Genomic DNA, 22,705 nt, shown 5'->3' with positions numbered 1-22,705 from the left:
CCGCCGCGCTCTCATTGGTCGCCTAACTGCGCTAGAGTGGAAAGCCGTGTTCGGATTGGTCGAAGCGGACGTCGATCAGCCGGTGGGCGGAAAACGACAGTCTTACTTCATTGATAGCAGTGAATGAAGAGAATAAGAGCTTCTGCTGAAATGAAATAATGTTTGTGTACTTTATCGTTCTCATTGTTCTTTTGTTCACTTCACGTCCTGCAGCAGGGAAAACGGTTTCTGGGGTTTTCAGGAGCGACGCGGCGAGACAAAACGATGGGCAATACATCACCAGATTTCTGTATCACGGTGGGTGTCTGATATTAAACTGCATTTACACTGACATCATGCATTTGCGTTTACTCCCACGTATCTTTGTCTTTCTGTCCACATGCATGTAGAATGCAGGAATATTGCTGATGTTGTGACTGATCATATGGCTGCTGTACTGTACTTACTGTACATGTCTATTATGATGTGTGTGTCAGGTGAGAATGGTCTGATGGCGTATCGTGTGGATAATGTGCTGCTGGCCGTGCAGAAGGAGGCCAGACTGCTGCTGTTTCAGGGCTCGGAGGGTTTTGACAATCTCAGCTGTCTGGAGCGAGTCACATCAGCTCACATCTCCAGTAAGACTCATTCACATCTCACACCGTTTGAACAGCTTATGTTCACTGCAACATTATGTTTCTGTCTTTCTATCTGACATGTGTGAACTTTGACCCCAGACTGCACATGCACAGTCATGTCATGCAGCCGCTCATTTTCTTATCAGGACATTTGACTGGAATCTGGAATCTCTGACAAACCAGTCCTGCCCTGTGAATGATGGATAAACTATTCTGTAATGTAAAGAAGTTTGTTGATCAATATTTTAATACGTTATCTGTTGCTGCAGCACACACACACGTGACCCTGGACCACAAAACTAGTCATAAGGGTCAGTTTTTTGAAATTGAGATTTAAATAAATAAGCTTTCCACTGATGTGTGGTTTGTTGTGATAGGACAATATTTGGTTGAGTTACAACTATTTGAAAATCTGGAATCTGAGGATGCAAAAAAAAATGTAAATATTGAGAAAATTCACCTTTAAAGTTGTCCAAATGAAGTTCTTTGCAATGCATATTACTATTCAAAATTAAGTTTTGATATATTTACGGTTGGAAATCTACAAAATATCTTCATGGAACATGATCTTTACTTAATATCCTATGCATTTTTGGCATAAAAGAAAAAAATTATATTTTTGACCCATACAATGTGTTTTTGTCTATTGCTACAAATATACCCGTGACACTTAAGACTGGTCCAGGGTCACATATTTAGTTCACCCAAAAATGTACATTTTGTCATCAGTTGATGACAAAGTTGAGCGTCATGAGTTCTTTTCTTATGTTGACGGCAGCCACTGATAATATTTTTTTCTTTACTATGGAAGTCGACGGCTACCAGAAACTGTTTGGTTACTAACATTCTTCAGAATATCTTCTTTTATGTTACACTGAAAAAAGAAACTCATACAAGTTTGGAACATCTTGAACATGAGTAAATGATGATAAAATTGTGATTTTTATTTTAATTATTCATATTAGAGTGAAAGATTTTTCCACAGGGGATTTTGGATTTCTCTTTTTAATCACTCCATATATCAGAAAATACTGTCAACAGACAGAAAACAGACTCATTTTCGCCATGTTTTTAGGAGTATAATGTGGTATAAGTCTGTGTGAATTATACATGAACAAATCTTTAGAAAATAGAAAGGAATAAAATTGTAAAGACAAAATATATATATATATATATACACAATATTACAATATTGGAATTGAAATCTACAGATGCAAATAGATAAAGTGCATTGAATTAACCACTTCAATTTGTATTTTGCATGTTTTGTAGTATAAAATAAGATATGTTATGAAAGCAAACGGACCTCAAAACAGACTGGTTTTGTCTGTAGTGTCTCGCCCTAAAGCAAAAAGGACAACATTTATAGATGTTTTTGAATCGAATGAACAAAGAACGTGTTTTTATCAGTAATGGTAATAATACTGTTGACATCCATATGTGAGCCTGGACCACAAAACCAGTCACAAGGAAACAAATGAGCTTTCCATTGATGTGTGGTTTGTTATGATTGGACAATATTTAGCCGAGCTATTTGAACATCTGGAATTAGAGGGTGCAAAAAAATAAAAATATTGAGAAAAATCACCTTAAAGTTAAAGTTGTCCAAACGAAGTTCTTAGCAATGCATATTACTAATCAAAAATGAAGTTTTGATCTATTTATGGTAGGAAATGTACGAAATATCTTCATGGAACATGACCTATACTTAATATCCTAATGATTTTTGGCATAAAAGAAAAAAATTTGTGCTCCAGGGTCACAAATAACATTTCACATTTCCAGTTAACCTGATCAAAGAGGAGCAGAACCAGACCATACCGCACGAGTCCACACCGCAGACGTGGTACGTGATGTACGTGGATCGCTACACCTGTCAGGGCGGTCAGATGGACGGCGCGCTAGAAGACGTGCGCTTCCAGATCACCATGATGAACCCAGACGCCGCAGGAAACCCGCTGGATCACTTCAGCGCTGAGGAGGCCGGTGAGATTCTGTACAGAAAAACACACTGGATTCACTGCATCTCACAAACACCCAACATAATGACTGTGTCCTCGCAGGGCTACACAGTTTCTACTTCCTGCTGATCCTGGCGTATTTCGTGGCGTCGTGCATCTACGTGCAGCCGCTGTGGCAGGCGTTGAGCAAAGGCGGCCCGATGCACACGGTGCTGAAGGTGTTATCCACGGCGCTGCTGCTGCAGGGAACATCAGTGCTGCTCAACTACATACACATGGCCCGGTCAGAGCTGCTGCACTTCCTGCTGAACTCATGTACAGATCATGATGATGATGATGATGTGCTGATGCTGTGTGTGATTGGACCCTCAGGTACGCTCGAGACGGAGTGGGAACGCCGCTGACGGGGAGCCTCGCCGAACGTGAGTCTGTCACTGCAGCACGGCGTCAGTCACATGATCTACACACGACAGACACTTCACTTGCATTTAATATGCTTTTTATGTAGAAAAAAATCACTTTTGTAAATTTTATTTGATGCAGATGTTTTGTCTTTGACCCATGGACTGGTGAAATGCACACTTAAATTCACTGTGCGAGGCTATAGATTAAAGTGTGTGTGTGTGTGTGTGTGTGTGTCAGTGTGTGATATGGTGGCGCAGGTGCAGATGCTGTACATGTTGTTGAGTCTGTGTGTGGGCTGGTCTCTGAGCCGCAGCAGGAAGTCTCAGAGTAAACCGCTGCAGTGGGACTCGTCTCCGGCCTCCACGGCGCTCGCTCTGGCCGTCGTCATCGCTCAGGTCAGCCGCCTAAACGCCCGTCAGCAGATCAAAACCAAACTGTACATACACAAAACACACAACAGAACAAACATGACATATACATATATCAGAATAGAACAAGATGTATGACATAAAACAGTTAAATGGGTAAATGTGCTCAAGAGTGTGTGAATACTGGCTAATTAACTGCATGATGTTATATTTGATTATATTTGATAAAACACCGGGCCTTGTTCACTAATAATTTTGTGGATTATTTCGTAGTTGTAAGAACAGGAGAACGTTTCATGAAAAATTAAAAATTCACAACATGCAAATGAATTTGGAGTCATTTTCATGAGTGTTTTTTATGTTTTCATTTTATGTTTAATTTTGTAGTAATTTGGTCTTTTTTGATTTTATTTTTGTGTGTGTTACTTTAAAAAGATTACTATTTGGGTTTAACTTATTTATTTGTTTCAGTTTTAGCATTTGTATTAGATCACCTGTAGTTTTTATTTACTTCCAAATTATTATTTCCTATAATTTTAGTGCTTCAGTTTCTAATTTTCATTTAGTTTAAATTTTATTTAAGTCTTATTTCAATTAACAAAAAATGTTTTAATTATTTTAGTTAACAGCAATCACCCTGGCTCTAATGCAGATTTTCTTACTCTTTAACTAACTATAATGAATTTCATCTCATTTGTCTCACAGAGTATGTGATATTTTTGCAAACGTGTGGTTTGTTATTCCTATTTTTTTTTTTTTTGTCCATTTAGTATAAAAGTTATAAGTGAATCATGATTTGGTTGTGCACGCAGATGTTCAGATGTGTGCAGATACTCAGTGAATGATGCTGCTCTGTCTGTAGGGGGCGCTGCTGATCTGGGAGCAGTTTGAGGACACGGAGCACCACAGTTTTCACGCTCACCGCAGTGTGGCCGGCTGGCTGCTGATGGCGCTGCGCGTGTCTCTGGCTCTGTTCCTGGCGTCGGTGCTGTATCAGATCATCTCCGCCGAGCGGAGCGCGCTCAAACGAGACTTCTACCTGAGCTTTGCCAAGGTAAACGCAGCATGACGGACGCTTCTAGAACACAGTGAAACCAGGATAATAAAACACTGAAAAATATGCAGTCATAGCAATATTTTCATAACTTTATTTCCAGACCTCCAAGGGAACTTTTTATATATTTGTCCTTTTTTATTTGCAGTTTTACATTAATTCAATTAATGCAATTAGAATAGGAAGTTATTATAGGGTTGTTACCAATCAAATTAAATCCATCCTTGCAATGCAAAAGTGCACCGAAGCTGCGTCTGAAATGGCATTTAGGTGTATTTACACAGACTGCATAGATAATGTCATAAGAGTAATGTTTTAAATAGAAAATATATTGAATATACAATGACTTTCAATGAGTGTAAAACCAGCAGCCGCTGGCAACAAGTCACTCATTCATAATAAGTGAGTCATTCATTCACTTGATTCATTTAAACGATTTATTAATGAGTCTTCATGAATGAGCCACTGAATCACTAAATCATTTCCAAAATGAAACACCGTTATGTTGACTCTGTATGAACCATTTTGGAGCAAAAACAGTCAGTATTTATAATACTGTGTCTAAACTGTATGTCACTTAATATTAGCTTAAACCTAGTTTTAATCTTTTTATTTATTAATGATATTCCATTGGATAAAGAATAAAATAGTGATGATTTAAAGATTAGGACAAATGAGTGTCCAGCTCAAGCTTGTGCTGGTAGACAGACATGGTGATTAAAAACCAGACTGTCCAACCTAAAACCAGACAGGAGTCCACCTTAAAGGAGAAGTCCACTTCCAGAACAACAATTCACATATAATGTAGTCACCCCCTTGTCATCCAAGATGTTCATGTCTTTCTGTCCTCAGTTGTGAAGAAATTATGTTTTTTTTTCAGGATTTTTCTTCACATAATGAACTGATATGGTGCCCCAATTTTTGAACTTCCAAAATGTAGTTTAAATGCAGCTTCAAAGGGTCTTATCTAGTGAAACGATTAGTCTTTTTTTATACTTTTTAAGCACAAAAGCTCATGTAGCACAGGCTCTGGGATGCGCGTCCATGATGCTACAAATTAGTAATGGGTCGTTCTTGAACGATTCTTTCAATTTGACCGATCGTTTCTCTAGATAAGACCCTTTTTCCTCAGCTGGGATCGTTTAGAGCCTTTGAAGCCGCATTTAAACTACATTTTGTAAGTTCAAACTCGGGGCACCATATCAGTCCATTATATGGAGGAAAAATGCTGAAATGTTTTCCTCAAAAAACATAATTTCTTTACGACTTAAGACAGAAAAACAGGAAAATCTTGGATGACAAGGGGGTGACTACATTATCTGTACATTGTTGTTTTGGAAGTGGACTTCTCCTTTAAACCAGAGTTTTTTGAGTGACGCTGTGCGCCGTTTCAGGGCTGTTTCCTGTGGTTCCTGTGTCATCCGGTGCTGGTCCTGTTCTCTGTGATGCTCAACGAACATCAGAAAGAAAAGGTAAGAGAGAAACAATCCTCCATCCATTGAATCGGCAGCAGGACTCTCTCATGACGTCTCGTCTCTGTCCCGCACCGCAGGTGGTCACGATCGGCGTGATCCTGTGCCAGTCCATCTCGGTGGTGGTTCTGTACCGCCTCTTCCTGTCGCGCAGTCTGTACTGGGAGGTGTCGTCGCTGTCGTCGGTCACGCTGCCGCTCACCATGAGCCACCGGAGCCGCTACTGAGCGTCAGACGGGAGCGCCGCGCTCCGGCAGCTCATCCGCGTCCGGCGTCGGGGCGCACGCGAGCGGAACGTCTCCGAGATGCGACGGCACGACGGCGAGACGCTGAGCATTAAACGCACACGAGGGAGTGAAACGCACAGTTTACACCACCCAGGGCTTATTCATCACAGATTACATCACACTTCATGTGTGGAGACACACCTGATGTGAGTCAGTCTGCCAACCGGCCTGTGATTCTGCAAAAGGAGGAAGATAAAGTTCAGCGCTCGTTCTCTGTTCAAGCAATAAGCAAAAGGAAAGCATCTCTATGATTTCTCAGCTGTGATCGTGATTTCTTTGTGGTCGCACATGATTTCATTTCTGTCGTTCCCCACAAGTGCCTGAAATGACAATCGCTGAAGCGGGACTTGTGCTCAATATTAAATCAATCAATACTGAGGATATTTATTGATCCTTTTTACTGGATCCTGCACATTCAGTGTCCGAGGAGAAAGATGTGAAAATCCTGTTAGAGCTAGAGCATGTGTTGTTAAGTTAAAGACTTGAACTGTGTCAAACATTGTGGTAATAAACTTCATGCACACTAAAATCTCTCTTTGTCACTGTGGTAATTACAGTAATCCGCATATGCTAATGAGGAGATTAACTCATGATGATGATGATGATGATGATGATGGAGCTGCTCATCGCATACGTCACAACCTGTGTAAAGCGTCTTTGTATTTTGTTTTCTGCATGTGTTTATGAAATGAAAAAAACAACAACAACAACAACAACACAGAGATATTTATAAACACCAAATGAAAGGAAACTAAAAATTAGCTGCAAACCCTCAGATCATCCAAGGCTGGGCTGAGATTCTTCATTAGATTTGTAGAAATGTGTCATTCCATCACTGTCTTACCAGTGGATGTGAATGGGTGCCGTCAGAATGAGAGTCCAAACAGCTGATAAAAACATCACAATAATCCACAAGTAATCCACACCACTCCAGTCCATCAGTTCACATCTTGAGAAGACAAATGCTGAAACAAATCCATCAAGACGTTTTTAACTAAAATACATTGAGTCCATAATCCATAATTACACTTCCTCCAGTGAAAAAGTCCATCTCCTGTTTTCTCTCACATCAGAAACCAGCCACATATTTGTTTAGAGCTGTTTTGGCTTGTAAAAGGTGCTTGATCGGTGCAGATTTCTCTCCTGATTCAGACCAGACCACTTTTTCACTGGAGGAAGTGTTATTATGGATTATGGACTCAATGTATTTTAGTTAAAAACGTCTTGATGGATTTGTTTCGGCTTTTGTCTTCTCAAGATGTGAACTGATGGACTGGAGTGGTGTGGATTACTTGTGGATTATTGTGATGTTTTTAATCAGATGTTTGGACTCTCATTCTGACGGCACCCATTCACATCCACTGGTGAGACAGTGATGGAATGATACATTTTCTACAAATCTGATGAACAAACAAGCTACATCTTTTTATTTTTGGGTGAACTATTTCTTTTAATACTAAAACACATTTCTGTGGAGAAACTAAACTGTGTGACTGATGATTTAAATGTCCAATTAAGATTTATAAATACAGATGTATATGAAAAATACTTCTAAAGCATGTAATCTCAGTTAATATGTCTGTTAATATTACAAGCTGACATGAACTAACAATGAACTGTTGTATTTTTAACTTTATCAAAGATCAAAGAAGAAACAAACAAAATACTGTAACATGTATTTACTGTATTTAAAGTGGTTCCAGTGAAATACTGATTTCTTTGCTGTTGTAATCTCTGACTAATTCATTTTTTTCCATTCTCTGATTGTCCTCTGAACAGCACTGATGTAACAGCGGCATAAGTGAGATGATTGCTGTATTTCCACACCGCTGTAGGAGTTACACTGACAGATTTCTGACGGGTGGTTTCATTGCTCAGTGTTTTTTCATGGGAGTTAACGGGGATCGGCTTGTATAAAACACCTCTCACACACGCACACACACACACAGAGACAGACATCTGACGAGACAAGCATGAGTGAGAAGTTGATGAACGGAATCTCTGCCAGCCGAGATCAGGGTGAGTCAAACTATTTTCAATTTCTAAATCTGTATTAAGGTTTTTAATTTCTGTAAATATTAGTACACTAGTAAAATGATCATTTATGAGAGTTTAACTACACTTTTCATTTGAGTCCTTTACAGTTTTGGTTATAGATAAAGAGATTCTCATTAGATGCGAATTCACTCTTCAATATTATTTCTGTTAGTAGACTGGATTATTTCAGTGGTTTAGTGCTTATAATCACTAGTGAGGTTTGATTCATCACAGATGACAGCGACAGCTGAACCGTTAACGGGTGTAATAACAGCAGGTGTTAAGCGAATGCATCTTCACTTCAGATGAGCGACGTCGTTTGTGCCAAAGCAGCTCATGATGTTGGTGTTAGTTTAGGGTGAATCTGTTCACTTAATTTCTTGCAATACTGTTGACTTGATTGCACAGATACTATCTGAACTGAGCTGAACTGACGTTGACATAATCAACTAATTTTAACTGAAAAATGAGTGCTTTCGATCATCCTCTTGCATTTTTGACACGCTATTTTCCTGTTTAATGCTGTAAAGCTGCTTTGACACAATCTGTATTGCATAAAGCGCTACAGAAATACTTGACCTCTTAATAACAGCAGCTATTTCTCAATGGAAACCTCTGAATGAAACAACATCATGAAATGAGTGTTTCCAAGATGTAATCTAACTGCTCTTCGTTCATCAAATCGACCACACCTGAAGTTCCTGTGATGAAATATGAGCTGTCATCATGTCATCAAGCTTATCGTGAAGGGCTCTGAAATAAACCTGCCAAACTTGTTGTGTCGTGAACGAACCGTGTGTTTCCAGCAGGTGTGATGAAATTGGATTTGCAATGTGCGAAGAACAACACCGATCATCACACCAATGAAATCACGGTGGAGCGTCTGATCATCCGCAGAGGACAAGCCTTCAGTCTGATCCTGAGCGCCGCCCGATTAGATCAGAACGACATCGAGATCACTGTCGAGACGGGTAAAGAAACACATCATAACAATCAAGTCTCTTCTGCTCAACAAATCTGCATTTATTTAATCAAAAATACAGTTAAATTATTAAATATTTTTAGAATTCAAAACAGCTGTTTTGTATGCGAATATCTGTTAAACTGTAATTTATTTCTGTGATGCGCAGCTGAATTTTCAGCATCATTACTCCAGTCTTCAGTGTCACATGATCCTTCAGAAATCATTCTGATATGCTGAGTTGCTGCTCAACTAACATTTATGATTATTAGCAATGTTGATATTTTTGTGCAAGCAAATCAGCACATTAGAATGATTTCTGCAGATCATGAGGCTGAAAACTGGAGTAAATGTTTGATGTTGGGTTCGGTGTGTGTTTTTCTGTAAGGTCCCGGTGCGTGTGAAGAGAAGGGCACACGTTCATCCTGTAGCACGAACCCGCAGAACGGCATCGGCGCTGCCAAACGCTGGAGTGTGAAGGTGTTGAGCGGCTCGTCGTCCTCCGTCACCCTGTCCGTCCTGTGTCCATCAGACGCCTGCGTCGGCCTCTACTCTCTGAACGTGAGAAGCGGCTCGTGCGCGTGTGTAAGTGCCGTAACGGTGCTCTTCAACCCCTGGTGCAAAGGTACGTCTGCATCTGAGTTTGAGCTGATGATCTGAGATGATCCACATGAGCTTCAGCGTCTCGTTCTCGTCTCCAGATGACTGGGTGTTTCTGCCGGATGAAGCGGAGCGGCAGGAGTACGTCATGAACGAGCAGGGAATCGTGTATAAAGGAGTGGATGAATACATCACCAATATTAGCTGGGACTTTGGTCAGGTGAGAACATCACAATCAACATCTGAGCACTTCAGTCACATATCAGACATTCACACACACAGGATTTGAGCTGATGTCTGTCTGTGCTTTCTGCAGTTTGAGGACGATATCTTGAACATCTGTCTGAAGCTGCTGGATTTGAACCCGAAGTGTTTGAAAGATGCGTTGGAGGATTATTCGGCGCGCTGCAACCCCATCTACGTCAGCCGAGTGGTCAGCGCCATGGTAAAACACCCGATTAACACCATAAACCACAACATGCTCCACTGATACTGTGTGTTACTACAGGAGCAGTGAATGAATGAGCTGCCTCATTATCATATGCAGATGAGCACTGATGAATATTCATGTGTTTAGATCAACTCAGATGACGATAAGGGAGTGCTGATGGGTAAGTGGGACGGGTCGTTCATCGGAGGCGTGGTTCCGTCCAACTGGAGCAGCAGCGTGGACATTCTGAGACGCTGGTTCAAATACGACTGCTATCCTGTCAAATTCGGACAGTGCTGGGTGTTTGCAGCGGTCATGTGCACCGGTACACAATTTTTTTTTATTATTTGTTATTTTCTGTTATTTTAGTACATCAAGTCATGGTCAAGTTTATGGGTTTATGGTTAAAAAAAATAAAGAAATAAAAAAAAAATAAAATTATATATATATATATATATACACAGATATAGATATATATTTTTAGAGACTTTTTTTTTTATATATATATATATTTTTTTTTCTAAATTATTGTAGTAGTTTTGGCGAGGTGTAATCACCCTGTTGTGTGTCTGCAGTGATGAGATGTCTGGGAATCCCGTGTCGCGTCGTCACTAACTTTGAGTCGGCTCACGACACGGATCAGAACCTCGTCGTGGACGAATACTTCACCGACTACGGCGTGAGACCCAAACTGAACAAGGACAGTGTTTGGTGAGAATCTGACGTCACGTTGCCGCTCTGCGATTGTGTTTTTATTACCGTTACCGCAGTAAGTCAGTGACACGGTGAATGTGTTGCAGGAATTACCACGTTTGGGTGGAGGGCTGGATGAGGCGTCCTGATCTCTCTCAGGACTCGTTCTACGACGGCTGGCAGGTTCTGGATCCGACGCCGCAGGAGAGGAGCTCAGGTGAACAGATGCGGCATCCACATCTACAGAATACAAGACATTACATTCAGATCAGAGATTCACTAACTTTATTCATTATTCATTTTAATTTGATTTAATTAAAATTATGATTTTTTGTTTGTATTTTTTTATTATTATTATTTACTGGTAATTTAAATTATGAAGATTTTGAAAATTTGTTTTAATTTGACATTCGTGACCCTGGAGCACAAAACCAGTCTTAAGTATCACGGGTTTATTTGTAGCAATAGCCAAAAATACATTGTATGGGTCACAATTATCAATTTTTCTTTTATGCCAAAAATCATTAAGATATTAAGTAAAGATCATGTTCTATAAAAAATATTTTGTCAATTTTCCATCGTAAATATGTCAAAATTTAATTTTTGATTAGTAATGTGCATTGCTAAGAACTTCATTTGGACAACTTTAAAGGTGATTTTCTCAGTATTTAGATTCTTTTGCACCCTCAGATTCCAGATTTAGGCCAAATATTGTCTTATCCTAACAAACAATACTTCAATGGAAAGCTTATTTTTTCAGCTTTCAGATGATGTATACATCTCAGTTTCAAAAAAAATGGACCCTTATGACTTTTGTGATCCAGGGTCACATTTTTGGTATTTAATTAATTTTTTTAATTTATTGATTTTAAAATGATTTACTTTTAATTAAATTAAAAATTAGAATTAAATTAAATGTAATACTTTAGTATTATTCATTTTAATTTTACATTTTTATCATTCAATTCTATTAAGTTATTTAATTGATTTTCTTGATTTTATCTATTTTGATGGTTTTTATTTTCAAACTATTTACTTTAATAAATCATAATTTAATACAAAATTATGTAAATTAGGTTATTTGTTATTTTGACATTTTTATGATTTAATTCTTAATGTTTTATTTTGATTGTTTTTTGATACATTGACTTTTTTTTAAATTTTTAATTTTGATTTTTATTAAATGTTTAAAGACCATACACAAGTAACATTAGCGCAGTGTTTAACAGAGGTGATGATGCTGAACTCTTTATTTGCTCCAGGTACATACTGCTGCGGTCCAGCGCCGGTCAAGGCCGTCCGGGAGGGTCACACCGACGTCAAATACGACGTGCCCTTTGTGTACGGAGAGGTCAACGCAGACAAAGTCACGTGGCTGGTCATGGCCAACGGCTCCAAGAAGAACATCCTTTCAGACACAAACGCTGTAGGCCAGAATATCAGCACCAAAGCTGTGGGCAGCAACAACAGACAGGACATCACTGAGCAGTACAAACACAAGGAGGGTCAGTATCACACACACTGCTCATATCTGACCATCTGGAGTCTGTCAGTGTATCTGAGTTTGTGACTGTGTTCCTCAGGCTCTGCGAATGAGAGAGCGTCGTATAACGAGGCCGTGAAGCGCGTGACGGACCTGAAGGCCAGCGAGACGCCCCGTCCAAACGTGCAGATGAAGGTGAGTCTGGAAGGAGCGCCGCTGAACGGAGCCGGCATCAGACTCAAGCTGCTGCTGAAGAGCGACAACACCAAAGCGCAGGATCTGACGCTGAAGATGAGCGCTCAGGTCATGAGATACACGGGAAACCCGGCGGCCGACGTCTGGAATCACACCGCCGACGTGCAGCTGCAACCCAAAACAGGTGAGAGGACTAGTCCTGACAACTAACCACTGACGACAACAGTTTCACACAGGAAATCTCATGAACCCGTGTGTTTGTTTCAGAGCAAACGCTTCCCTTCGCGGTGCCGTTTGCCGCCTACGGACCGAACCTGCTGGACAACAACTGCATCAAAGTGTCTGTGATCGCCACGGATAAGAGCGACTCAAAGGAAGTCTATCTGGCGGAGAAAGACGTGGTTCCTCACAGTCCGACGCTGAAAGTCACCGTAGGTGTTTTCACTCGTGCTCTGATGTTGATGTGGTCAGCGGCGGGTCAGTATGACTAACCCGTGTGTGTGTCTCAGGTGAGCGGGACTCCTCTGCAGGACAGTGAGATGACGGCTGAGGTGGTGTTTGAGAATCCTCTGACCACACCGCTCAAGAACTGCTCCATGACGCTCACCGGCAGCGGCCTGCTCAAACAAACAGAGCAATCCAAGTGAGTGACATCCAATGCTTCACACAATAAACTCGCGCTCAGCGTTTTATCCTATTGCACAACCACCAGTCTCATTTTATTCATATTATTTAATTTCATTTTAGTGCATTATTTTAATTTTTTTAAAGTCGTTTACTTGATTGAATAAGATTTGGTTTTTTACATTTTAAGCAAGCTTCTAAAGATTTATTTAAGACTCAATGAAGCTTCCTTTTTATCTACAATTTCTAATCCAAACTCACTCATTCAAACTCATCTTTTTAATTTTAATGTTCCATTTTTACGATTTAAGGTTATTTACTACATTTGTACTATTTTCTAAAGTTTTTTTTATTTGATATTTCATACTTTAATTCATTTTTTGGTGTTTTATTTAGAAATTATTTGTTAAATAAATTGTGATTTAATACATTTTTATAAAAAAGTTTTAAGATTATTAATTTTAATCTTACATTTTTAATTATCAGTTCATCCGTTTTGATGGTTTTGATTAAATAAAATAATTGAAATGTTACTTTTTTCTAACTTCATAAAATGATCTGACATTTTATTCACCTTCCATCAAACTCACAATCCCCTGATTTAGAGAATAAATCAAAGCGTGTGTGGTCAGCAGAATATACAGGAGTGACATCAGATGAGTGAACGTTTAACAAATGAATCGTTTGTGTTCGTCAGCACCGTGGAGCTCGGCCCGGGACAGAGGATCACGCTGAAGGTGACGTTCAAGCCCTACAAAATGGGACCAAGGAAGCTGGTGGCCAACTTTGACAGCTGCACCTTCAGAGACATTAAATCTAGTGTGGACATCAACGTGCGACCCTTCACCTCACGCCTGGGATTCCTCAGCTTCAGCAGATAGAAACGCTAGAAGAACCAGCAGAGAGAACTGACCATTACATGACTTCAGCTTTTATTTGCACAAACAACAGCCATGAACAATGCAGAGATTATTTATAATTATAATCTACACAGCTAAACTGTGTTCAATCTGAATAAATAAACATGTAAAGCCAAAGTTGTTGATTTAAGATAGGAGGTTTTCAGCAATTACAGAAAGAGCGGTTATCATGAATCATGAGCATGAACAGCTGATATGAATATTGTAAAAATGTCACTAAATATGCAAAAATAAAGTCACTATATCAAAGGTCAAGCGTCTGAATTACAGCATCATTCAGAGAGATGGAGCAAATCATAGGTTTGTGAAATCTGGGGAAGTCGGACAAAGCTCCGTATAAAACACTTTTTCTGCTGTGTGAAATCCATCAGCGTGACGTTCTTCTACAAGAACAATAAAAGCACCGGAACCGGGTTTATCCGAGCAAACCCTGCGTGACGCGCCGCTACGAGTCGCGCAGCAGCGATCCGATCTTCTCCAGGTTGTGTTCGACGGCGCCGCTCAGAAACTCCACCCAGGAAACATCAGCCTCCGCACAGACATGACTGGACCTGATTGAGACACCATCACAATCGCATGAGGACAAACCCCATACCAAAAAAAAAAAAAATCTTTTTAGCCAAAAATATATTTTAAAAACATGCTAAAAACATTATAAACAGTGAAACTCAATAGACCGTATTTTTGAAATTGAAATTTTTTTCCCTCATACACCAAAATATATTTCACTGTATTTCAGGTGCAAGAAAACACATTTCCAATCTCACAGTAACCACATTTAGACTTCAATCAGGGTTCCTACACATTTTCCATTTTTAAAATTCCATATTTTTCCAGACTCAAATTTCCAAACCATTTTCAGACCATATTTAACATAAATGGTTCATAGAGCTTTATTTCATTTGGTATATATTACGGTCATCTATAAATATTTAGATTTTCTCAGGATTTTTTTCATTGATTTTCTTGAAGTGACAACATACAGAGCCTCTAAAAGAAAAGGTAATAAATAAATAAATAATACAGACTTTTACATGCACACAAGGAACTTTTTATGCCCTTGAGAAACTACATGTGCACTGGAATGTTTTGCATGCTTACACATTACAATTTCTAGTTTTATAGAACCTATTTCCTTACTCTGAATAAAACGAGAGCCTGTGAGAAGTGTTTAAAATTTGCCTTTCATTAGGGCAGTATGCAATATTTCAAGGCCTTATGTTTTTTTTAACACACAGTCTGTGGCGGCCAAGAAACCACGCAGTGAAATGGGCTTGTGTGCACATAAACGTCTGTATACTTTTGCAAGGGTCCTTGAGGCTATGTAATACAGTGCTAAGAATCTAGCGAGAAGAAACCCAAAATACTTATAGAATTTATGCTTATATAATAATGCATTTTGCATAATGAAAAAAGTGCACCTTGAATTCATTCAGTTTTACTTGACAAATCCCTAAAGAATCACTAAACAGCTGCCATGAAACCTGGATTCTTCTATGATAAATTTATTTCTGTTCAATTCTTAATTTTCTATTATAAAAAACTAAACAGGGGCAAAAGCCTGGAAATACAAATATTCTTGCATATTCTGCTTGCTTGTTTTCCCATACTTTTTCCAGACCTGGAAAATACTTAATCAAATTCCATACCTTTTCAAACCTGTTAATTGATTGCTTATTTTTTATTCAGAGTAACATTTTATTCAGAGTAATATTGTGAAATATTATTACAATTTAAAATAACAGTTTTCTATTTTAATGTACTTTAAAATAGAATTTATTCTTGTGATATAAAGCTGAATTTTCATCAGCCAGTACTCCAGTCTTCAGTGTCACACAGTTTCTGTTTCGAATAAGTGCTGTTCTTTTCAACTTCCCTGTTTTCACAATTCTGTCAAAATGAATCACAAGTTCATAAAAATACTAGTACTTGTATTTTGCCATGTTTGTATATTTAAAATAGATATTTTTGGTTAGACATGACCGATGTGGGAAAAATGATGAATGGTGTCAGAAATGAATGGAAAAGTGTGACTGTGCTAAACACTAATGATAACAATTATAACATTTTGTCTTTTTGACTGGAGTCAGTTTTCAGACTAGTGATTATCTGACTAAACCAGTGTCTCACCTGGTGATCTCCAGCACTTTCTTCAGCACACACGCCAGTTTACACACCTACAACAATGAAAAAACACACATATATATATACATATATATATATATATACATAAAATAATTGCATCATTCATAAACACTGGAAACAATTACAGCCAAACATCCACACCGGCTGGTTTTGTCTTTAAAGGGCCTGATCTAAAGCAAAGTGGGACATTAATGGGGGCCCAAAAACAACAGATACATTTAATAAGGTGATTATAAAAACTGCTCTTACAAAGGTAAAAAATCATTTTGGAAATTCGTTGCAGTGAGCAAATACTGTAATGTAAGAGTTAATTTCTGTGTCTGATGTGCAGTAAATAACTGCACTAGTTCAGTCATGATCTGCAGCAGCGACTGAATACTCCAGTAAATCCAAACACATCAACTCTGATTAAAGTGGATCACTTGCACATCCAGACGCCCACGACTCACCTGTTCATCATAACTAAGAATCTGACACACCTGAAAACACAGCGCCGTGTCCTCGTGATGCCATTAATAATATTGCGACAGATGAATTATGTCATGCTGGGATTCGTCCAGGGGAGCGAGGGGCTCGTCTGAACTCGTCCCGCGTGCGTGATGAAGGAGTGATCCGGGGTGACTTACGTTCATCTCGGCGGCCGACCGGTCCACGGGGGGGTAGAGACTGAGGGCGAGGTCGTCAACGCTAACGACATAAAACAAACCGTCATCATCAGACACTGTGATATGAAGGTTTGGCTGGGTGGTGATGTTTGGTGTGGTGTGATTTTAATGACAGGAGAAAGTGTGTGAATGAGTGCGTGTTTGTTTGTACTTGTTTTAACTCCACTAGTGAGGGCCAAATGTCCTGATGTTGTGAAACACTTTGTCAACCCACTAGTGACACATTTGACTGGTCGTCACTAGTACAAACGGCTTATTAATCAGCCAAAACATGTCCTGGCATAAATTTTAGAGGTCGGTGTTGGGTTAGCTGACAGAAAAATCAACAGAAGTCTAAGTAATGACTTCAGTAAGATAGATAAACAAACGTATGTGTGTGTGTGTGTATAGGATTAAACAGATTTGATAACCAGTGAATGGAAATTATCAGTGGTAAATGAGGTTGAATAAAACAGTGTGATGACACTTTACCAACTTTTACCACCATTCAAAAGTCTCTTCTGCTCACCAATGCTGCATTTATTTGATCAAAAATACAGTAAAATTGTGAAATATTATTGCAATTTAAAGTAGCTGTTTTCTATGTGAATATCTGTTAAACTGTAATTTATTTCTGTGATGCGCAGCTGAATTTTCAGCATCATTACTCCAGTCTTCAGTGTCACATGATCCTTCAGAAATCATTCTAATATGCTGATTTGCTGCTCAACAAACATTTATGATTATTAGCAATGTTGAAAACAGTTGTGTTGCCCAAAATTTGTGGGGAAACCTTCATACATTTTATTTTTCAGGATTCACAGATGAATAGAAAGAAAAAAAAAAAAAAAAAAAAAAAAATCAGCATTTATTTGAAATAGGAATATTTTTGTAACATTAAAAATGTCTTTACTGGCACTTCTGATCAATTTAATGCATCGTTGATGAATAAAGTATTCATTTCTTTAATTTTTAAAAAACTTTTGAATGGTAGTGTGTATCATTTAAATGATTAAAAACATTCAAAACTGTTTATTTACCATGATCTGAGTGAGTTAAAGGAGAGACTCACAAAGAAACAAAGATTCACATATAATGTACTCACCCCCTTATTATCCAAGATGTTCATGTCTTTCTTTCTTCAGTCGTAAAGAAATTATGTTTTTTGAGGAAAACATTTCAGCATTTTTCTCCATATAACGGACAGATATGGTGCCCCGAGTTTGAACAAGACGAGCATTTGACATTAAAAAGTATATAAATGGTATTATTTTTATGAAAATAACCGACGATTTCTCTAGATAAGACCCTTCTTCCTCGGCTGGGATCATTTACAACCGCATTTGTGATCGTTTGAAGCTGCATTTAAACTGCATTTTGTAAGTTCAAACTCGGGGCACCATATCAGTCCATTATATGGAGGAAAATGCTGAAATGTTAATTTCTTTATGACTGAAGAAAGAAAGACATGAACATCTTGGATGACAAGGGGGTGACTACATTATCTGTCAATTTTTGCTCTGAAAGTGGACTTCTCCTTTAACGCTTTAATGATCTATTATTGCAGGACATAAACTGTTTTTGTTGTTGTTATTTTTATGGGCTTTTTAGCAATTTTGTAGATAGGACAGTTGAGAGATGACAGGAAAGCAGTGGGAGGAGAGAGGAGAGCAGGATTGGCAAAGGACCTCGAGTCGAGAATCAAACTCAGGTCGGCGCGAGCACAGCTGCGCTGTAAGTCGACGCACTAACCACAAGGCTATTGCCGTCAATGACATAAACTGTTTTAAATCATCTTATATTTACAGAATAAGATTATAAGATTATTTTGTTCTATAGTTTCTGCAATCAACGCACCTTGGACTGATTTCTTTAGCTGCGTCTGCGAGGTCGTCCAGCTGCGCGATGTTCTCGTCCGTATCCAGTTTGCCGTTGTTTCTGACGGCGGAGGAGAGTTTGCGCAGACTCGCTCCAGACGCCTTCATCAGACCCTGACACTGAGAGATCAGCTGCCGGTCCGACTCTGACCAGTACGTGTCCTGATTACCACGGCCGTCTCCTTCATCATCATCATCATCCAAAACGTCCCCGAACGGATCCTGAGCCTCAGCCAGAGCCTGAGAAGAGAAGAACAACAGTTCTCATGAACACTGACATGGACTCCACAGACAACTGTGTGAAATATTAAATGCCTACACTGCAGCTATATTAAAAACAATCTTCATTTAGCCATAAGTCTGTGCTAGATGATCTCTGACCTGCTCCATCTCCTCCAAGGCATCTTTCACCAAACCAACATATGACGTCAAGACACTCAACACGGCACTGCGGTTATCTGTGAGCAATGGCACATGGAAGAAGTTGGACTAAATATAACTAATTATACTAATGTCTAAACAGACACGGTGGCTACTTTAAATGCAAATATAAAAATCACAAATGTTTCATGTCCCTTGGTTTTGCAGAGGTAAATTCCTCTAGGACTAGTTAGTAGCCTTCAAACCTTTCGGCAGCTGATTAAACTGGTCACACGCGGCCCAGACGCCTCCAGTGGACATCAGCTGCTCCTGCGAGAGGCTGAGGAAAACACACGACCGGACCATCAGACTAATGACACAACACTGAGAACGGCACACCGTACAGAATTTACATTAGAAAATAAAACAATGTGAATATAATAAAACCTTTCTCCAGGAGAGGCGAGAATGACCTCCAGCAGCTGAACGAGTCCATCCAGCACCTCCGTCGTTGCGTCTCTGACCACCTTCCTCAGCGCAACTCCTTTCAGCATTAAACAAGACATTCACTTCACTAGGGCACTTGTCACAGAGTTACTTACGGAGTTTCTCAACAATAAGAGTAAAATCCAAACACTGAGTTCATTACAGGGTCACGAAACGTCTTGTGTAACAGACAAATGACTAACAAAGTTGAGCAGATGAACTGACAACAGCTGATTAATGTCAAAGACTGAACAACAGTGATGCTACAGAAATCACCAAACAACAGTTTGCAACAGCAAGAGACAGAAAACTATTACATTTGCAGAAAAAAATCTGGTAGACCTCTGTAACATATTAACCCCTATTAGTATTAACACATATTAGTACCTTAAATGTGCGTGTCACAAACGTTTCTGTGGTTTTTATCTGTTTTATTTTATAGTTATTTTTAATGTCACATTTCTATAATAGAAATGAAGAGCTGTGGTTAATGGTCTCTTATTGGCCTTATTAACCAAACCGATAAAACAAAACAAGCCCTGCTATTAAACAAAATAACACACATTACACAGACACTTCACATTTAATGGTATTAGATGATTTGTTAATTGCATTTAATAGATTATACTTTAAATTAGACTTTTACAATTGTTTCATCACAGGAGTTTTTATGCATGTTTTCATTGCATTTGCACAGTTTTGACCAGCAGGCGTCAGTTTGAGCGCTTTGTTTAACTGATCCATTGTTTTGAAAAGTTTTGTTTCTCCCATCAGTATAATTGGAACAGCACCTACACCTCGCTCTCTAAAAGTGTTCACATGTAGAAAATCAAGACTTATTCATAAATATAAATAAATTTGACTTCTCATGGATCTAAAATATGAAGTATCCTGGCAATATTCATCATCTCATGAAGTTGTTTTGCATTTTGGGTAAAGCAGCCGAACTGTTGGGAGATGTCAATCATCTGGTAATAATGCTACTACTAGTACTTAGTACTAATGTCAGTTACCTTGGCTCTTTGGTAACCAAAAGTAAACTGTAGACAACGTCAGCACGCTCTTCTGAACAGATTCGGCCATTTTCGCACAGCCCTGGAGTGAGAAGAAACAGACCAACACCATTACAGATGCAAAAACAGACAAAAACACAGCACTGCATGACACACAATGATATATATTTATATTCTGAAGGGGTCAAAGGTAGGTCCGATGGGGTCAGACGCACCTCCTCTGACGGCAGCGGCGGCTGCGAGAACATCACACTGAGTTTTGTCGCTTCCTGAGATGCTGATTTAACAGCTTCACCTGTGGAATAAGAACACGAGTGAGTCGTGTAAAGTCACTGTGAAGTCAAACGATGTTCAGAGGAAACATCATCACAAACACTGAACTCAGAATCTCCCAGAAGTTTGACAAACTGAATGTGCCGCTGCATTCATTCGACTCTCCATCTGAAAACATACAGAAACACATCACAATCAACCATGAATCAGTGTCTGAGTTTGACATTTAGGAACATCTGCATTCAGTCATGAACAACACAAATAAACACTGTAGAACAACTCTGGAGTGTAACTGTACTGAGGTTGCACCGATAGCTCTAGTAATCTTGTAATTTACCAAATCACACTTTCATTATGTCTAATAAATTATAGAATATAAGAATATTTGACAGCATCACGACTGGAACACTGACCTGCTAACTAACCCTAATACTGTTAGCATCAAAAAAATGTAAACAATAATATTTTTAGTCACTAAGTTTAACTCGTTGTGTGTGTGTACTTGTTTTTGCTACATTGTGGGGACCAAATGTCCCCACAAGGATAGTAAAACCTGAAATTTTTGACATTGTGGGGACCGGCCTGCGGTCTCCACAATGTTAAAAAATGATTAAAAATAGTAAATGATGTTTATCTGAAAGTGTAACGATGCAAACATGTTTTCTGTGAGGGCTAGGTTTAGGGTTAGGGTTAGGGTTGGGTTAGGGGATAGACAATATCGTTTGGTCAGTATAAAAACTATAGAAGTCTATGGAAAGTCCCCACAATTCACAAAAACAAACGTGTGTGTTTGGCGGGTTTATATTGTTTACATCGGAGTGTTCGTGTGTGTTTGTCGCGCTGTTTAGCCGTTAGCCGTCACACAAACACAGCTAAAGTCTGTGGTAAAATAACGTGACAGGATCCCATCGTACCTCTCACTCGATCCCTGCTGCATTTCACGGAGTTACAGAGGTTTCGTAACGGCAGCAGAACATCTGGACGTGAATTATCGGCGCTCATGACTCGGTTCGCGACTGTCTCGTGGATCCATGGAACGAACGTCAGGCGGAACGGAAGAGCGGGTGAATGTCGCGCCGGAACGAATCTGCGGTGCACCGCAGCGATGATTTTAACATATACATTTTTAAAAATATTTCGAGTTATTTAAAATATCATAAATAATTAAATATTTGGATGTAAAAAAAATATTCAATCTAAAATCAAAATAAACCTTCTGCAGTTTTAAATATATTTAGAGCCTCGTGCAACAACTGCTACACTTAGTGCGTAAAATAGAATAAAATAAAATGAGAGTTTTTGTTTTTACATCTAAATATTACATCTAATTATTAAATACAAGGCTCTATTTAATAAAAGGCAATATCAGTGTTCGGGTTCAGGAGTGATTTGAACGGCAGGTGGCGCTCGACGACAACGACACTAGTTTAGCTGCTTTAAAGCAGCAGTTCGATTCATTGTAATCATATGAATAATTTGAGTCTAAAACTACCATGGCATCGTGTTTTTTCCAGACGTGATACTAACCATATTTCACTGTATCCTCAGAAGAAGTCTTGAGTGGCCCACCATGTCAAAATACTATTGTAAATGAATATGATCCAGTTAAATGGCTTTTAATAAAGTTGCATGGTATTATTATCCGATATCATCACTGTACCGTGGTATTTTTCCCCAGCTGCATTCAGAAACGGCCAGGTTTGACATCATTCAGACGACTGACACTGATCTGAACTGATCTCATGACACTAATGTGTTCTGTGGAGCTGCTTTACAGCTACAGTTTGATGAACTTTATAA

General features: G+C 39.0%; 3 protein-coding genes across 3 annotated transcripts; 2 read left to right on the top strand and 1 right to left on the bottom strand.

Moving 5' to 3' along the window:
• The first annotated feature begins 31 nt into the window (after nucleotides 1–31).
• Nucleotides 32–6,300, top strand: gpr180 (G protein-coupled receptor 180). Its single transcript, XM_051112271.1, has 9 exons — nucleotides 32–297; nucleotides 477–617; nucleotides 2,403–2,603; nucleotides 2,681–2,861; nucleotides 2,951–3,000; nucleotides 3,221–3,378; nucleotides 4,214–4,405; nucleotides 5,800–5,877; nucleotides 5,958–6,300. Exons 1-9 carry the CDS (start codon nucleotides 159–161, stop codon nucleotides 6,102–6,104), a joined length of 1,287 nt encoding a protein of 428 aa, XP_050968228.1. The 5' UTR covers nucleotides 32–158; the 3' UTR covers nucleotides 6,105–6,300.
• A 1,690-nt stretch (nucleotides 6,301–7,990) lies between these two features.
• tgm8 (transglutaminase 8) lies at nucleotides 7,991–14,068 on the top strand. The gene is made up of 13 exons (XM_051112989.1): nucleotides 7,991–8,183; nucleotides 9,008–9,172; nucleotides 9,551–9,787; nucleotides 9,864–9,982; nucleotides 10,079–10,207; nucleotides 10,340–10,517; nucleotides 10,768–10,903; nucleotides 10,993–11,102; nucleotides 12,148–12,390; nucleotides 12,469–12,747; nucleotides 12,831–12,994; nucleotides 13,073–13,206; nucleotides 13,885–14,068. Exons 1-13 carry the CDS (start codon nucleotides 8,138–8,140, stop codon nucleotides 14,066–14,068), a joined length of 2,124 nt encoding a protein of 707 aa, XP_050968946.1. The 5' UTR covers nucleotides 7,991–8,137.
• On the bottom strand, nucleotides 13,083–21,969 carry ccndbp1 (cyclin D-type binding-protein 1). The gene is made up of 11 exons (XM_051112272.1): nucleotides 21,820–21,969; nucleotides 21,014–21,073; nucleotides 20,848–20,927; nucleotides 20,633–20,714; nucleotides 19,581–19,677; nucleotides 19,400–19,473; nucleotides 19,155–19,231; nucleotides 18,754–19,013; nucleotides 16,879–16,939; nucleotides 16,238–16,284; nucleotides 13,083–14,658 (listed from the first exon to the last, which is right to left on the bottom strand). The coding sequence occupies exons 1-11, from the start codon at nucleotides 21,905–21,907 to the stop codon at nucleotides 14,553–14,555; spliced, it is 1,032 nt and encodes a 343-aa protein (XP_050968229.1). The 5' UTR covers nucleotides 21,908–21,969; the 3' UTR covers nucleotides 13,083–14,552.
• Between the last annotated feature and the right edge of the window lie 736 nt (nucleotides 21,970–22,705).

This window comes from Labeo rohita, chromosome 6 (genome assembly GCF_022985175.1).
Source record: "Labeo rohita strain BAU-BD-2019 chromosome 6, IGBB_LRoh.1.0, whole genome shotgun sequence".
Classification (NCBI taxonomy): Eukaryota; Metazoa; Chordata; class Actinopteri; order Cypriniformes; family Cyprinidae; genus Labeo; species Labeo rohita.
The sequence above is the reverse complement of the archived record's forward strand: the minus strand, read 5'-3'. Positions and strand labels throughout refer to the sequence as shown.

Excerpts from the sequence above, each read along its gene's own strand:
- gpr180 (XM_051112271.1), top strand. The coding sequence starts at position 159 with ATGTTTGTGTACTTTATCGTTCTCATTGTTCTTTTGTTCACTTCACGT. Across the intron at positions 298-476 it reads CACCAGATTTCTGTATCACG|GTGAGAATGGTCTGATGGCG; the intron begins GTGGGTGTCTGA and ends TGTGTGTGTCAG. Across the intron at positions 4,406-5,799 it reads TCTACCTGAGCTTTGCCAAG|GGCTGTTTCCTGTGGTTCCT; the intron begins GTAAACGCAGCA and ends GCGCCGTTTCAG.
- tgm8 (XM_051112989.1), top strand. The coding sequence starts at position 8,138 with ATGAGTGAGAAGTTGATGAACGGAATCTCTGCCAGCCGAGATCAGG. Across the intron at positions 10,208-10,339 it reads GCCGAGTGGTCAGCGCCATG|ATCAACTCAGATGACGATAA; the intron begins GTAAAACACCCG and ends TCATGTGTTTAG. Across the intron at positions 11,103-12,147 it reads GCCGCAGGAGAGGAGCTCAG|GTACATACTGCTGCGGTCCA; the intron begins GTGAACAGATGC and ends TATTTGCTCCAG.
- ccndbp1 (XM_051112272.1), bottom strand. The coding sequence starts at position 21,907 with ATGAGCGCCGATAATTCACGTCCAGATGTTCTGCTGCCGTTACGAAAC. Across the intron at positions 20,715-20,847 it reads CGCCGCTGCCGTCAGAGGAG|GGCTGTGCGAAAATGGCCGA; the intron begins GTGCGTCTGACC and ends TTCTCACTCCAG. Across the intron at positions 19,014-19,154 it reads CCTTGGAGGAGATGGAGCAG|GCTCTGGCTGAGGCTCAGGA; the intron begins GTCAGAGATCAT and ends TTCTCTTCTCAG.